Source organism: Apodemus sylvaticus, chromosome 12 (assembly GCF_947179515.1).
Source record: "Apodemus sylvaticus chromosome 12, mApoSyl1.1, whole genome shotgun sequence".
Taxonomy (NCBI): Eukaryota; Metazoa; Chordata; class Mammalia; order Rodentia; family Muridae; genus Apodemus; species Apodemus sylvaticus.
In genome coordinates this window covers 41,610,667-41,627,618 of record NC_067483.1, presented here as the reverse complement: position 1 = coordinate 41,627,618, position 16,952 = coordinate 41,610,667, and the positions used below count along the sequence as shown (strand labels likewise).

Below are 16,952 nucleotides of genomic sequence, written 5' to 3'. Positions count from 1 at the left end.
CCACCCTTGCTCTCCAAGGTCCTGGGATGGATTATAGATCGAGTCGGGCCTTTAAGACGCTTGAGCTGCATCTGTAGCACTGAGCCTCCAGGTGGCGCCAATCAGCCGACTCGCTGGCAAGCCCTGTGTGTGTGCGCGGAGGGCAGCCCCTCAGCCGTCCTGGGTCGCCAGATCAAGGATCAGAGTGATCTCTAGAGCTCAAATCTTATAGTCTACATGAGTTCATTTCCATGCCTTGTGCATCCGGTGGAATCTATGCCAGTTTCTTTGGTATTGGGGCGTGACTCCTCAACGAGGGGGTTCCTCCTCATTGCTGCTGCCAACCTGCGACCCGCTTCCTTCCTCCTTAAGACCTTCTTCCTTTCCTGGTGGGAATGGATGCGGAGGAGTGACCTGGGAACTAGTTCTGAGACTGTTCCCAAAGGCCGCGTGACCTTGAACATCTTTTTCTCGGGTCTCTCTTCCCTTCAGCCTAAAATCTGGTAGTGGGGCTGGAGTCAGTGGAAATCTGTTTTTTTTTTTTTTTTTCCTTTCTTCTCCCTGATGGCCTCTGGTCCCTTGAGACCCTGTGACTGTTCCCAAAGTTAAGAGGAATTCGACCCCATAGGCCCAAGCTCTGGAACACCCTTTCCAAACAAGTGCAGGTCTCTGATGTGCTGGCCGTTCCTAGTTTTCTTTGGGTTTCTTTGCTTTCTTCACCGCCCCCCCTCCCACCCCACGCCCCCGATGAAATTCCTGCCAGCTGGGAAGGAAGGAGGGAAGGGGAGCGAGCCACAGCGTAGAAAGTTTCCTTGACTCCTCCTCCCACCCCCCACCCCCGTGTCTCCCTCCCTCGCCAAGCCCAGCCTGTGAAACTGAATAACGAAGATCACTCAACAATGCCTGCCCCTCTCTGACTGCACTGTCCCGCCGCCGCCGCTGCCGCCGCCGCGCCCAAGCCAAGTCGAGCGGGGGCGGTGCCCACCGACGGCGCAGCCCTCGGGCCTGCCCGGGACCAGGAGGTGAGCCGCGCACGCACAGCTCCGGAGCGCTCGCCCGTCCGAGCGCCCGCCAGGTGCTCCGCCGCCCGCCGCCGCCCGCCGCCGCCGAGATGCACAGCCCGCCGGGGCTCCTGGCGCTGTGGCTTTGCGCCGCGCTGTGCGCATCGGCGCGTGCGGCCAGCGACCCCCAGCCTGGCCCGGGGCGTCCTGCCTGCCCGGTTCCCTGCCACTGCCAGGAGGACGGCATCATGCTGTCAGTTGACTGCTCCGAGCTCGGGCTCTCAGTGGTGCCTGCAGACCTGGACCCCCTGACGGCTTACCTGTGAGTACTCACCTGCCCGTGCCTGTTATTCCTGATAACTGCCTGCCCCACAAACACTTCGTTTGGTGCCCTTGGACGTGCGCATCCCCAGGAGGGCTCTTTCCTCTTCCAAGTCTAAGAGTGAAGGACTGGGGAACTAGTCTTAGAACTTGGGAAACTGTGGCAAGAAGGGAGCCTGGGCATCTCTGCTCCCTTTCCCAGGTGTGGGCTTAATGGGGGACCTGGTGAAGTGCAGTGTGAACTGTGAACGCTGAGCAAGAAACTCTGTGTGTGTGTGTGTGTGTGTATGTGTGTGTGTGTATGTTTGTGTGTATGTGTGTGTATATGTGTGTGTATGTGTGTGTGTGTATGTGTGTGTATGTTTGTGTGTATGTGTGTATATGTGTGTGTATGTGTGTGTGTGTATGTGTGTGTATGTGTGTGCGTATATATGTGTGTGTGTATGTGTGTGTATGTGTGTGTGTGTATGTGTATGTATGTGTGTGTGTGTGTATATGTGTGTGTATGTGTGTGTATGTGTGTGTATATGTGTGTGTGTGTGTGTGTGTGTTGGGGGCACGCAGTACATTCTTTCACTGTCCTCAGCAGAACGCTGCCCAGGGTTAATGAAGGCAAAAGTTAGAACCCTGATGTGAGTTGAGGGGAGTGCACCTTGGTAGGGAAGAAGCAGGTCTTCCACCACAGCAGGAAGCAGAACTGCCCCACTGAGGCAGGGGGCTGTGGTGAAGGGTCCATGAAGCTCTCCTCTCTTTAGTCAGGGACTCTGCCAGTACCATCTTCTTGTGTGGAGGTCTCCTGCCCCCTCCCCAGGCCTCCCTGAAGTCATGTCCCAGGAGGCTGTGTTAGAGATACTAATTTGTGGGCAGGCTTTAAGACTGAAAACCAGAGAACCATTTTTAGAGTCTGAGTTGGGGTGAGGTGGTGCATGAAGGGGACCCTATTGGGGGTGGCCGGCTCAGAATCAGGGAGCCAGAAGCTGTAGCTGATCACGACCTGGGCAGGAGTGGGTGGGAGCGTATCCCGGACCACTTGGCCCTGACCCCCTGCTGCAGGGAGAGGAAACCCCTGGCCTCCCCTGCTATCCCTTAGAGGAAGGAGAACAGGTGGGAAGGGCTGGGTAGAAAGTCTGGCCAGAGCTCTCTCAGCTTTGGGGGGTGGGTGGCGGGGAGGTCCTAGAATTGAGGATCACTGAGGAAGAGGCAGCTGGGTTGGTCCCCAGAGGCTCAGCAATGGAGCTGGTGGGGCCAGGGTGTGCTGAGAGGGCATTGTCCTGGTGAGTGTGGGGGATCCTGAACTAGAGCCCCTTGTGGGGTTCCCTCCATATCTCTATGCCCCCTACTCATATCATTCACCCCAAAAGAAACAATCGTGAGGAGAGAAACATCCATATTCTAGAAAGGCAAACCAAGTCCTGTGCAGCCCAGGGGATGACAGGAGAGGTAAGCACAGGTATTCACAGCAGAGCTGTGAGTGTGTCTGGCACCAAGCAGAGAGCAGGGCCCTGGGCCCACCCACATCACACCCCAGAAGCTTCATTTCTAGCAGTGTGCGACACTGTTTCTTTGGAAGACAGGGAAGATGGCTAAAATGAATTTAGAAATAACTTCTGTTGAGCCTTCAGGACAGCAGAGACGAGGCCTGTCGCCTGTGTTAAAGGGGCAGAGGACACAGGACCTTCCTTCCAGAGGGTGGCAGGTCAGGCCATGTTCCTCAGCAACCCAAATTTTCTAGCGTAATCTGTGGACTTTATTTTTCTGGAAGGACTTGAGGATGAGGGTAGAGTTTCACTTTGGGGATACAAGGATCCCACGGTCCCTGCTGACAACAGTTCCGTGACACTTGGACCCAGTGTCCTCTGATATGTGGTGTGTCTTTGGGATAGAGAGCTGAAGGTTTCTGAGCCCTTCCTGAGCTTTTCTGGGTGTCAAGGAAGCCCTTGTGTTTCTGAGGGTAGGAGAAGGGAGTGACAGGTGGGGGTCCTGGGTGATGTGAAGGATTTTACAGCACTATCCGCAGAGTTGCAGGGAGCTGGAGAGGACCGTCCTTCCTGACTTGGCTGTGCGGGGGTCCCAGGTGGGTGGTGGAGGAGGGGCCGCGTGTGTGTGTGTGTGTGTGTGTGTGTGTGTGTGTGTGTGTGTGTGTGTATGTTGGTGTACACATGTATGCAGGTACATGTTTGGTGTGTGTGGAGGCCAGGGGCCAACCTCAGGCGTCACTTCTCAGGAGCTGTCCATTTGGGGTTTTTGTTGTTGTTGGTTTTGCTTTGGTTTTGATTTTTGAGACAGTGTCCCATGCTAACCTAGAACTCACTGAGTGATCTAGGCAGGGTGTCCGAGGGATCTGCTTGTATCCCCTACCCTACGCTGGGGAATTACCAGGTGCATGCCACCATTTCTGACCCTTTTTGCATGAATTCTGGAGGTAGAAATCAGAACTTCATGCCTGTGCATCAAAAACATCACTGTTCTGAGCTATCCTCCTAGCTCTGCGAAGGCCTTTGAAGGTGGAGAGAGAGAGATCTTGAGAAGGAGCCAGGCCAGGGATATCTTGGGACCCTGCCCTTCTTAGCAGTATTAGAACCTGCCTGTGGGCCACAGAAGATACCTGAGGTCCCTCTTAGTGCTCCCTTGACAGAATTTCACTATAAACCTCCTTGATGTCTGCTTCTACCCTGGGGTGGTAAGGTTCCTTCCTAGCCAGTACCCGTCATGGCGGCCTCCACCTCCCTCCGTTCCAGTTCCAAGGGAGACCAGAAAGTCTTTATGTCTATTTGTTTGATACACAAGCCCAATGCCAGCCCTGTTTGATCAAAGTTAGGAGTCATTCATTTATACACAGTACTTCAAGTGTCTCTAAAAGGGCTCCTCCCACACCGTCGCTGGAGTGAGGCTCAGTGAAGTTTGCTGGGTTTTGTGTGTCTCCCTTGATGAGGCCTCTTAGGGAAAGAGATGGAGAGGAATATGGCGCCGCTGGCTCTTGGGCACTGCAGTTTGTGGGGATGGGAATTAGAGGTGTGTGTGTTATACCCCAGCACATGCAGTCACAGGAATATACATGCAGCAATGCTTGCTAGGCAAGCACACCCTGAGCTTTTGCCTTCAGCACTCAGAAATGTTGGAGTGTGTGTGTGTGTGTGTGTGTGTGTGTGTAGCTCTGGCTGTAAACTCTCAGAGGCTCAGGCACTGTGGGTTACCCTTAAGCATCCGTTTCTTTACTCACTGCTGCCAAAACTTTTGCTCTTTGCCAGGCTACTCTAAGGGAATTTGCTTCCTTCAAGACTGCCAGGAAGTCTTGAAGATTTGTGGGAAAGGTCAGGTGCGTGTGCACACACGTGTGTGTACGTGCGTGCACGTGCATGTGTGTGCATATGTGTGTGTGCATGTGTGTGCATGTGTGTGTGAGTATGCATGTGTGCGTGCACATGCGTGTGTGTGTGTGTGTGCGCGTGCGTGTGCGCACGTGCATGTGTGTGCACATGTGTGTGTGTGTGTGTGTGTGTGTGTGTGTGTATAGATTCAGGATAATCTCTCCCCACTACTTAGGCATGTCTATATCCAAGCAGGTGGAGGTGGAGGCAGGGTATTATAGGAAGAGAACAGAAGATTAAGGATGGGCATTGGTGTGAAGGGCACTGCTAGCTGAAGCGGGCCAAGTATTTTGGTTTAGAACTTGACTGGTTTCTCCATCTATCAATGAAGCTAATACCTGATTCAAATGGTGACTGTGTGGCTTCACTGAGGTAGAGTCTGCGGGTATAGGGTCTGGAAGAACACAGTGTTAATAGTGTCACCAGGGAGCCAGGAGGCAGTTGTCTTGGAAGGCTTCCTGGAGGCGGAGGTGTTGGAGCTAGTACTGGAAAGAGGAGCAGCCTTCTGCCGGGAGTTGTTCAACACGTCTCCCTGTATGCTGAGGGCTGTATGGACGAGGCGGGAAAACATACCGCCACATAGACAATGGTAGCGACCCTGGGGAACCAGAACAGTGTGTGGCTGCCCCCACCAGCTGGTACAGTCTCAGGACTTCATAGACTGGGAGCGGGGTAGCCAAGGGAAGACCCCAGCTTGGAGATGAGATAGATCCGAGTAGCTCAGTTGGCAAACACTGGCCACGGGGAGGGTGTGTGTGGGTATCACTATGTCAGCTCACTTCCTCGTCTTGGAGGCCACCTTCCTGGTCTAGCCTCTGCACTTCCGCTGTGATGAAGGGTATGTAGGTTCTGATCCTCAGTCTCTCCGTGGGTGGGAGACCCCAGGTAAGTCCCAGGTTTCTCTGGATCTCTGTGCTCCACATTTGGCTGGAAACCCCGAGTCCTCCGCTGCTGGTGTGGAGCAGGGAGCGCTCTGGGGAGAGGGCTTGGCAGTGGGTGAGGAATCCAGGAGGGAGAGGGAGAATCCGGGCAGCACCCAGACCAAAGCAGAGAGGAGGGAGCAAAGGAGGGGTGGAGTAATTTCAGGAAGTGGGGTCCCCTGGGCCCTCCCTTGTTGAAGGAGCCTGGGGGGGGGTTGCTGGAGGAGAGTGACTGTGTGGGGGAACCGTCACCCCAGTTCAAAGGAAAGGCAGGAGACAGCCTTAGGCAAAAAAGAAAAAGGAAACCTCTGGGCTCTGGCGGCAGTGGGCACGGGCGCGGCTGGGTGGGGCACCGGCGGAGAAGAAAGCCTGGCTCAGAGGGAGTTGGCCCTCAGCCCGCCCAGCACCACCACCTTCCCCCTCTGTGGGCATGCTCTGGATGGTCTCTTGTGCCACAGCCTGCTTCCTGCTCTGGCCCAGGCTCACAGGTGGCAGAAGATGGCACAGAAGGTGTCCACATGGGTGCCACTGGGATGGCTGCATATCAGGCTGTAGAGATCACGACTGGCAACCCTGATGTAGGGAGAGCTCGTCTCTTCTCTTCTCTTCTCTTCTCTTCTCTTCTCTCCTCTCCTCTCCTCTCCTCTCCTCTCCTCTCCTCTCCTCTCCTCTCCTCTCCTCTCCCGTCCCCTCCCCTCCTCTCCCCTCCTCTTCTCTCTCTCCTCTCCCCTCTCCCCTCTCTCCTCTCCCCTCTCCCCCCTCCCCTCTCCCCTCTCTCCTCTCTCCTCTCCGCTCTCCCCTTTCTCCTCTCTCTTCTCCTCTCCTTTCCCCTCCCCCCTCCCCCCTGTACACCCCCCACCCCCCATGATTTCAAGGCGGGGGTTTCTCTATGTAGCCCTGGCTGTCCTGGAACTCATTCTGTATACCAGGCTGGCCTCGAACTCACAAAGATGCATCTGCTTCTGCCTCCCCGAGTTCTGGGATTAAAATCATGTGCCACCATCGACCCGCTCATGAGGAGGGTTTTTAACTCCAGGCCCAAAGTGTTGGTTTCTTAACTTAAAATGGAAAATAGTACTTGTGTCTACCTAGAAGGGTTACCAGGAGGAACATGGGGCATAGGGAACACGCGTGACATTTCTCACAAGCACTTTAAGCACGGGCACTCAAAGAGCATCAACTGGATTTGTTTCTCTCCGCACCTCAACTACAAGTGCCCCGTGGGGCTCAGAAACGGGGGTGGTTGTGGTGCAAGAGCGTCATCTTTTGGGGCCCTTCAGAGGGGTCCTTCCTCCCGCTGGCTTCTTTCTTCACTAATTCCCTCCACTGACCTTCAGGGAAAGGGCCTTCCAGGGAGCCGGGCTGCTCCGGGCTCCAGGCTGGGTGACGGAGGAAGTGGTTCTGTGTAGGGTCTGGAGGAGCGGCCAAGAGTGCCTGATGGAGCTGCTCCAGAGAGGAAGAGCCTGGGCCCTCAGGTCAGGCTGCCTGGAGAGCCTGGCGTTTCCCCAGAAATGGAACACATTTTCGTGGGCACGGCCTCAGGACAGTGGTGGGGTGCTGAGGCCTAGGCTTGGCTGCTGCCCTGAGAGGACCTGGAAGGGCCCTTTGCCCCTCTTCACTCACCCCTGTTGGGTTGTGTGACCTTAGACTAGTCACTGGTTCTACTGGGAGCAGAGCCAAGGACAGAGAGTCCCCTTGGGGCTTTGGTCACCTTGGGAAGGTGTGAGAGTAGGAGGTGGGGGCCATCCCCTCCCTCTTCTGGAAATATCTTCCGTTAGCCAAACTGAATGGACTTATTGATTTAGGGGCCCTCAGAATTGTGGGATCCCCTTTGTGCTAAGTAAGGAAATGGTGAGCCCCAATTTCTAACAATAATTTGGGTCTCTCCTGCTGCCCTTCAGACATGGGAGAACAGGTCCCAGGAGGAGAAAAACAGCCGAGAAGCCAAACTTGGGCAGTGAGCGAAGAGTTATTTTGGAAGCAGTGGAAGGACATGGTGGGGGGAAAGCTCAGGGCTTGGCACGGAGCCCCCCGGAGCCATGCCAGAGCAGGCCACAGCGGGCTGGTGTCGGGCAGGTGGGGGCTGGGCCGGCAGCTCGCAGACAAGGTACCTCCAGAGGAGAGGTTTCCTTTGTGTTCCTCCCCAGCCTCTCTTGGCTGCCAGGCCTTTTCCCCTCCAGAGACCTCCAAGGGACTTGTGCCCTGTATCAGGATCAGAGGCCCCTCTGACTAATGGAAATGTGGCCATGGCAGCTCTTCCGTCCCTGGCTCTCTGCCGCTCCTGTCCGCTCCTAGGTGCGGCAGGGATGCCTTACTGGCTACAGTTTTCAGTTTTTCAATTGTGACCTTATCCCAGAAGTACACTCATTCCTCAGGAAGGGTCTATGTCTGGGGTCCAGTCAGGATGGCACCTGATGGTCCCAGAGAGACCTCTAAATCAGTCACAGCAACTGCTGGCACTTCCCGGCTAGTGGCTATGTGGCGAGAGCTGCCTTCAAGCACTTTACCTGAAGTATCTAGTATAAACCCTGTGAGGAGGGACTTGTGTCAGGTCCATCTTAGAGCGAAGGAAAATGAGGAATTTAGAGTCTGCGATCTCTAGCTGGTCACCGCTTGGTGCTGTGGTTCCAAGCCCTCCCTAACCATTTTGGATAGTGCTCTTGGAGGTCAGATGGGAAGGGCTCTAAGCTCCAGCAGGATAGGCTGTGTTCTGAGCACGTTAAAACCCAGCTGAGCTCACAAAGCCTGTGTCCAGTCTCCTCAGAACTGTGATTCATTTCCATCTCATCCACCAGCCGTGACTTCTAGGGACCCATCTGTAGTAGCTGCTTGAAGGTGAAGGTTTTGGGGTTCAGTGCAATTAAAGAACTATAGCTGGGGAGGGTGAGACCATTGCCGGGGCAGACAGTATCCTCCATGTTGTTGTCAGAGACCTACTGTGGACTGAGACCTACTGGGTGTGATTAAGAGAAATGGGCTAAGTGTTCATGAAAAGCGAACTCGCTGAACCAGATCATCCTAGGAGCATCCTCAGAGGACTGACAGTGAGGTTGGCAGGTGCTCAGAGAGAGAAACCTGGTGGGTCAGGGAGACCCTAGAGAAGAAGAGGCTGAAACCAGGGGACCGGAAGCATCTTATCCACCAGCGTAAGAACAGAGAAAGCCTCGAGCCCTAGGACAGTAGCCAGTCAAGTCAGGGTTTATTGTTTGCTTGCTTGCTTGTTTGTTTTGATTTTGAAGCAAAGTCTTGTTGTCCAAGCTGGCTTGGAATTCACAGTTTCCTTTCTTAGCTGCAGAAAGCGGGGTTTACCTGGATTCTTCCTGATGCTCAGCATGTACTGGTGCTTTGCTGCACATTCCTAGCTGCCTCTCTGCACAGTTCTGGGAGGCAGGAGGTTCCAGAAGGTTCCAGAGCAGCGCTTTCTGCTTTTCCTCCACAGGGCACACATGTAAAGCAAACAAAACAATTGGAGGTGTTCATCAACCAGGACTTATCAGTTTTGCTTCTCAGGCCAAAAGTATCGCCAACCCCAGGCAACATCTGGCACATCTGGAACCACTGCTATAGAGGAAAGAACTCCTTCCTTGTGTGTGTGTGTATGTGTGTGTGTGTGTGTGTGCATTCACCAGGGGACTGGGCATTGCATACTGTATACAAGTACCACTCAGCCACATTTCTAGCTTTTGGCTTTTAAATTTAATTTGTTTTTAGGTGTATGTTTGCCTCACTTGCGTGTGTGGATATCTGTGTTGTGTATGTGTGTCTGGAGCCTGTGAAGGCTAAAAGAAGGTACCATTTTCTCTGTGATTGGAGTCACAGACAGTTGTAAGCTGCCAGGTGGATCCTGGCAATGGAGTCTGGGTCCTCTGGAAGAGCAGCCAGTGTTTTTAACCACTGTCTCACCTCTCCAGTCCCTGTTCAAAGCCTAAGATGGCCTAAAGCACGCTATCCTCCCTGGGTAGCCTCCTGAGTGCACGGTTCCCATGCCCGGGGTACCAGTGTGGTTCATTACGTCTGCTGGCCTGTTTCTGTAGTTCTAAAATGGAAATCATCACCCCAGACCCCGAGACAGACATTTGTAATTTGCCACAGTGCTTGGCACGCTGCCATCATGCGGACATAAGGCAGTTATGTTAGTAGGGACTCTGGTGTTCTCTTGTTAGAGGCGTTTGGAAGGAGAAACTGAGTCTGCCTGTCTAGGACTTTGCTGAGGGTGATATCCAGAGGGCTTGTTCGAGAACAGAATTCCTCTTTCTCTGCCACTTGTCCTTAGAGGTGTTGGGGAAGGTGGGAGTGTCCCCGAGATAGTGACCAGACTAAGGCAGGTGGCAGCATTCAGGAAGGTGCCGAGTGTCTCGCATTGCACCAGTGTCAGGGATCTGGATGTGGTCCCCAGGTCCAAGGCCAAGGCCAATGGCTAATGCAGTGGAAAGAGAGAAACAGTGGGGGCAGAATCCTCATCACTGCCCCTCAACCTAACCCCATAGATCGCCGGGCTCTCTGTAAGGGGCAAGAGTGTGTCCACTTATTCAGGAATGAACAGAGGAATCAGAGACACAAGCCCCAGTATACTAGGGTTGATCCCAACTCCACTATGACTTGGGATTTGGACTGCACCCCACCTGTTACCACCGGCTCCTGGGAAACAGGCCCAAAATGGCCGCTGCTGAAAGGTCTTTAACTGTCCCAGAGGAGGGAGCCTTTCCGGGTTGACCCATTCTGTGGCCTCTTTCTGGTAGTCTCCAGGCCTTTCTGGCTTGCTGTGTGTTCCCATGCACGCTATGGGGGGCAGGAGGGTAGGCTGGAGCCTGGTGACATGTGAATTCTGCTGACACCTTTCACCTAAGTCATGTAGTAACCACACCTCCCATCTTGTTCACAGCTCGCGGTGAAGCTACTTGAACTCACAGGCTGTCTTGGGAAGTAAACACTCACTCACTCATGACTAGCTGGACACAGAGGGAATGCTTGCCCTCCCCCCCCCCCCCCCCCCGAGGCTCTGCACAGGGTTCTTTGCAGGAATTTCCCATGTGAGGACAAGACCATTGCTATCTTCTCTTTCAGATGAAGGCCACCGAGACACACAAGGGAGGGAAAGAGCCCAAGGTGAGCTTGGACTCCATAGTCCACGCACGGTCTCCTCTGGCTCGGAGGGTCAATATCATCTGATAAGACAAGCACAAATAACACACATGCGACACCTTTTGGGAAGTGAGAAGTGCGGTAGGCGGGGCCAGATAGCTACATGCAACAGGCAGGCAGGGCAGAGGACGGTGAACTAACAGAGGTTTTGTGTGGGAATCCCTTGGAGACGCAGCTGTGGTGTGAAAGCAAAGCCACAGGCCCTAGAGTAGATAATCTATGGTGATCCTTGGCCAAGGCTCTCTCTGCTGAGTCGTAGGGAGCAAGAGCCTTCCCAGAGGCTTCACACAGGGAATGTGACTTTATTTCCTTTAAAAATATTAGGTAGTATTAGAAAACCTTTGTATGAGTGGTCTCTGAGTCTGAGTCTGTCTCTGAGTCTGTCTCTTGACGGGGCTTTTTTTGCTGTCAGATTCGGAACTTCACTGCATCAGAAGTGAAGTTAACTCTTAAGTCTGGCCTTCCTTTCACTTTAGCCTGGGAGCTCAGAGTCCCCTTCACTCAGGATCCTGTCAGACTTCCTCCTTCCCCCTTGCTTGCTGTCCATAATGTGGCTTTCTTCCTGCAGGGGGTGCTCAGGAAAGGCCATGGACAGACAGTCCACCTGTAAGTATTTGGTTTCAGCTTCCTTCCTGTCAACTCTAGATCTGGGGCAGTGAGGGTGTGTGAGGATGGGAAGGCTGGATCCAGTGTCCAGGTATTGCAAGAATTGAGGCAGGAAGGGCTGCAAACAAATCCCCTGCCTTTGTGGTGGACCAAGCAGGAGGAGGCAGGGAGGAGAGAAGAAAGGAAGGCAACTATTGTCTAGGACAAAAGCAAGAGAGAATTGGGCAGGACCTGGGCACCCACCCTGTTTACCTGAGGACCGGAAGGAGCTCAAGACCCCAGAGGATTGGAGGTGAGAGTCAGCTACCCCTGACTTCACCCTGGACCCCAATCCTCCAACAGGGTTACCTGGATGTCAGTCTGTGAGCCACCCTGTCACTTGCCACCTGTGCATTCAACAGGACCCTGCACTGCTTTGAAGGGAACTTGGGTCAGCTCTCTGCTGTTGTCACATGAGAGATTTGAAAGGAAGGGATTTTTATTTTGCACTGGATCCTGCTAAGCATGCAGCCCCCTCTACCCCCCCACCCCCGCTCTTAGGCCATCTATCAGAGCCTCACACTCTTTGTAGGGATGGTGTAGGGGGGTGTGTGTGTGTGTGTGTGTGAGTGAGTGTGTGTGTGTGTGTGTGTGAGGGAAAGAGGGAGAGAGAGAGGGAAAGAGGGAGAGAGAGAGCATGCATCCTGTATGGCAAACTCCATCCAAATGCCAACATAGTAGTTAAGGGCACCACTCCAGGGCTGGAGAGATGGCTCAGCGGTTAAGAGCACTGTCTGCTCTTCCAGAGGCTCTGAGTTCAATTCCCAGCAACCACATGGGGGCTCACAACCATCTGTAATGAGATCTGATGCCCTCTTCTGGAGTGTCTGAAGACAGCTACAGTGTACTTACATATAACAAATAAGTAATTTTTTAAAAATATTTATTTATTTATTATATGTAAGTACACTGTAGCTGTCTTCAGACACCAGAATTGGGTGTCAGATCTCTTTATGGATGGTTGTGAGCCACCATGTGGATGCTGGGATTTGAACTCATGACCTTTGGAAGAGCAGTCGGTGCTCTTACCCACTGAGCCATCTCTCCAGCCCCAAATAATTTTTTTTTTTTAAAAAGGGGAGGATGGGGACACCACCCCAGCAGTCACTCTGTCTGGGTTTAGATCCTGGCTCAGTGCTCAGGAAAAGACTCTTGTTTTACCTGTTAGCTTCTTCCGATAAAATGGAATTAATGGGGGCTGTGAGGACCACCGACACATGATAACCAGCTAGTGGACATTAGCCAGTATTACGTTCGTTTCAATGGACAAATATTTATTGAGTGTACTCAGTAGCAGGTGACGCTGAACTAGACAATGGCATTACTTCTCAGTACAGTTGTCCTTTCTTAGTAAAGGTTCTAACTTTCTGCAGTTTCAGTTATCTGTGGCCAAACAGGCCTGGAGACGGTACATGGGAAATTCCAGAAATAAATAGTTGATAGTTTAAAGTCGTGGGATATCCTCGGTAGCATCATGACATCCTGCTGTCTCTGTCTCAGCAGAGCTCTGCCTCGTCCTGTGTCCAGGGTTTCTGTGCTGCGCATGCACCTTCTTGCTAGCCACTCAGTAGCCTTCTGCTGCTCAGCTCAGCTGTGAGAGCTCTTTAGTTTAAGCAACGCTTGCATTATGTAAAGATAGCCCCAAGTGCAAGAGCGTGGAAACTGCCAATTAACTTAAAAATTTAAAAAAATGTATAGTAAACTACTTTTAAGAGAGAATGTGTGCACATTCGTTAATTTTATTGTAGTATGTTAATTATTCTGTTTTATGTTTGCTGTTGATAGTATCTTATTATGCCTAATTTATAAATAATGTATATAAACCATGTATGTAGTATATAGGCTTTGATATTATATGAGATCTTAGGCATCTTGAAATGTATTCCTCTTGGATAAAGGGGAACACTGTGTAATAGTCCCTAGTCCACCCTGGGAGGAAGGCACTCCTGATTCCAGACGTGGGAAGCCCTCCACCCTGGCTGCCCAGCCTTGCAGGCTCACCCTGCTCTCCTCTGTAGCCATTCTTTGCAGTGTGAGAGGATCAGTAGGCCCCTCCCCTATGTCTGCAGCTCCCCTGACCCTACCTGTCTAGAGTGTTAAGTTTGTTCTCTCTTCTGTGGAACTGGAATCAGGGGTCCTAGGCTGGAATCTACCACTGACAAGCCAAGCCAAGACCTTAGCCAAGACCAGATCTCCTTGGGCCCATTTCCTGCAAGTAATAGCTCCTTTCCCCCAGATGTTATACAGATAAATAGGGATGCAGAGGAGCTGGGAGAGGCAGTGTAAGAGACCCAATGAGAGGGGACTTGGTAGGAGGACCCAGCCCCCATTCCCATTGCAATGTTCACTCCTGAGACTTGAGATTCCAGGGGCTAGGATAGGGTATGACCATCACCACTACATGTGTGTGTGAGTGTGTGAGTTTGTGTGTGTGTGTGTGTGGTGTGGTATGTGTGTGTGCGTGTGATGTGGTGTGTGTATGTGGTGTGTGTGTGTGTGTGCGCTGACACCATGCCTAAGTATTTTGAATGCAGAAGTCCAGGGTACAGATTCCTCCCCCATCTGCCCCTCACCTGACATATTAGCATGGCAGTCCAGGGGTGCCATTTTCAGGGCCCAGGGACATGCCAGTAGTAGAGTTAGCACTGGGACTTATAAGCTGGCCAACTCTTGAATGCACAGTGTTGATGGACAGATGACCCTGTAGCTTCAGATGATGGGGAGGGGTAGAGAGTGTAGTTGCAAAGGAACATCTGGAATTTCTGGAGCTGGGCCTGAAGAACCCACCTGTGGCTTTGCTCGTGTCTCCTGCCTCAGCCCTAGCTGGACTCTAAGGATGGACAGGACAGATTATACCGTTTCCAGTTTCACCACCACCACACACACTTGCTTTGGTATTTGACTTTGAGAACATGCTGGAAAGTGCTTCCTAGTATCCCTCCCCCCCCCCCCGCCTGCCCCCTCTGGCTGTGATGACGCTGTCCCCAAGCTTATCCTCTTTACCCAGCTTCTTTCCTATATTAGCCTACAGAGAGAGGTTTCTGCTAGTCCCTGCTTTGCTAGTTCCAAAGGCGTCAGTGAGACGGAGCAGGTTTTGTTTCACTTTGTTGAAGAGGAAGGTGACCTGGAATACAAAAGCTTTCAGAGATGCCACAGACGTGGCTCAGGCATCCCCCAGGGTCTGCCTGCTGTTGAAGTGACTGAGAATCTCACCCTTTCCTAATGGCTGTTCATAGCCCTGTAGCATCAGACCTCACACACCTGCCATCGGGCTGCAGCAGGCATAGGTCAGGCCCTTACACAAGTGGCCTCGTCACATGTAAAGGGACAGAGTTGGTAAGTGGAAGTGAGACAGGGTTTTAGCCTCTGCCTAGCCTTTTGGCTGGGAGCTTTATTTAGACCAGGAGACAAGGTGTTAACGCAGTACTGTGCCAACCGGATCAACTCTTAGGATGAAAATAGTGGTTGAAAATAGAGTCAAAGGAAACAAAGAAATGATACAACAGAGACTCAAGAGCAGGTGCTGTTGAGAGAGATGGGAAACACCAGGCTCTTGTCCATCGAATGTGGAATCCATTGGAAAACTCCAGAAACCCGTCTGTAGTCTTTTCTGTTTAAAACAGGGTCCCAGGCTAGACTCAGAGATCCTTCTGCTTCAGCCTCAGGAGTGCTAGGACTCCAAGAGGGCACCACCACACCCCCCGGCCCTGCCCCCATGTGTGTATGTGCCTGCATGTATGCATGTGCATATGTGCCTGCGTTTACGCATGTGCATATGTGCGTGCCTGTACGGAGGCCGGTGGTCATCCTCAGGAGCTGGAGAGGAGGTGGGGATGGTAAGGTGCTGATTGTCTAAGCACGGGGACCTGTTTGGTCCTCAGCACCAACACTTTCTAAGAAGCCAGGTGTGGTTACACACACACACACACACACACACACACACACACACGTATAATCTCAGTTCCGGGGTGGCAGGGACAAGTGGATTTCTAAATTTCTTAGACAGAGAGTCTAACCTAACCGGGGAGTCCCAGGTCCCAATGAGAGACTGTCTCTCCTAGCTACTTGTCCTTAGCTGAGGCATTATTAGTTCACAACCAGGATTGTAAGAGAGAGCCCTGTGGTTATCATTGTTGAGTTACTTACTGCAAGATCATGGTTAAGAAACGGGTTCAGACAAGAAGCCTGCAGATCTGGGAGATGTTGGAGGTGGTCAGGAAAATGTCAGATTATTCCAGATATTCAGGCTTGCCCAGAAAGGCCTCCCAACTCCTCAACTCTGGAGAAGGCTCCTTTCTGCATCCTACACTACCCTGGGGCCCTCACCTGGACTCTTTCAAGTGGATTTGTTTCTTAAACTAGGGTGAGAGCCCCAAGAAGACAGCCTTGGCCACCAGTGCACTGAAGGTGTCCCCAAGGCAGGCAGCAGCCCCACTGCATGTGGTGTTCAGGGGTATTGGGGGCAAAGGAAGAGATATATAAATGAATGAATGCACGGAGGGCCAGATGCCAGGAACTACAGAGCAGAAACTGGTTCAGGCCAGAGCGGATGGACGTTCTGGAGAGACTGGGTGGGGATCGAGGGAGCCCTCTCCAGACAGGTGGTGGCACTAACCTGGCTCCACTGTGGGCAGGAGCCTGAGGTGTGGCATCCGACCCAGACGGCTGCGGTGAGGACAGAGCCGCAGTGGGGAGCCTCTTAAGCTGCCAGGCAGCCAGCTCCTGGCCAGGCTTGGGTTTCATTAGAGTGAGCCATCTGTTCTATAAAGCTTTTCACTTGGAGGCTTTCGCCTTTCCTATTCATTCCCTTTATTTTTATGTTTAAAGGAAGACTTCTTTTGAAAATTTCCATCCTGTTCTAAACAGGCTAAGATGAACAAAGATATGTACCCGCCCTAGGCTGGGTCGGGCAGACGGTTTCAGGGACTCAAGTAGGTGGGCACTTGGATCCCAAGGGTGTGCCTGATATTTGCTTAGTCTCTGAAGACCCAGGATGAGTAAGAACCACATTCTGTGTTTAGAGAGACCCCAGGCTGGTAGGTCAGAAAATTTCATTGTAAGCATTTAAATAGCAGGCAGGAGATGTGCCGGGGCTGGTCATAGGCACCTAGGAGACGCTTAGTGTGGGGGCAATGGAAGGGAGAACTGGGTCTCATGTGAAATACTGTGAGAATCCAGGGAGCTCAGGGAGCTGAGTCTGGTGTCAGGGATCCCTGGAAGCAAAGCCAGGGGACTACTAATGCCTTAGTCACACCGACGAGCTCACGTGTGTATTGAGGGTCTGTTATGTGCCAGAGTTCGTGCAAGGTGCAAAGCACACACAGAGAAGAAAGATGAAAGCAAGGCACAGAAGCAAACACTGTCACTTCAGCCCAGTGAGGTGACATGGAGGAGTCCCCACACCAGCCAGGGGGTTCAGAGGGGACCCTTTGCCAGGCTGCAGTTTATTGAAGACAGTTACTTTAGTTTTGTTGTTGTTATTGTTGTTTTTGTTTTTTCGAGACACGGTTTCTCTTTGTAGCCCTGGCTATCCTGGAACTCACTCTGTAGACCAGACTGGCCTCCAGCACAGAAAT

At 52.5% G+C, this 16,952-nt stretch overlaps 1 protein-coding gene across 1 annotated transcript in view; it reads left to right on the top strand.

Annotated features, from left to right (window-relative positions):
* Positions 1-854: 854 nt before the first annotated feature.
* Lgr6 (leucine rich repeat containing G protein-coupled receptor 6) overlaps positions 855-16,952 on the top strand; it is a 121,430-nt gene continuing 105,332 nt past the window's right edge. The window contains exon 1 of the mRNA XM_052200683.1: positions 855-1,302. Coding sequence (XP_052056643.1) covers positions 1,091-1,302 — 212 coding nt within the window. The 5' untranslated portion in view covers positions 855-1,090. The remainder of the gene's footprint in view (positions 1,303-16,952) is intronic.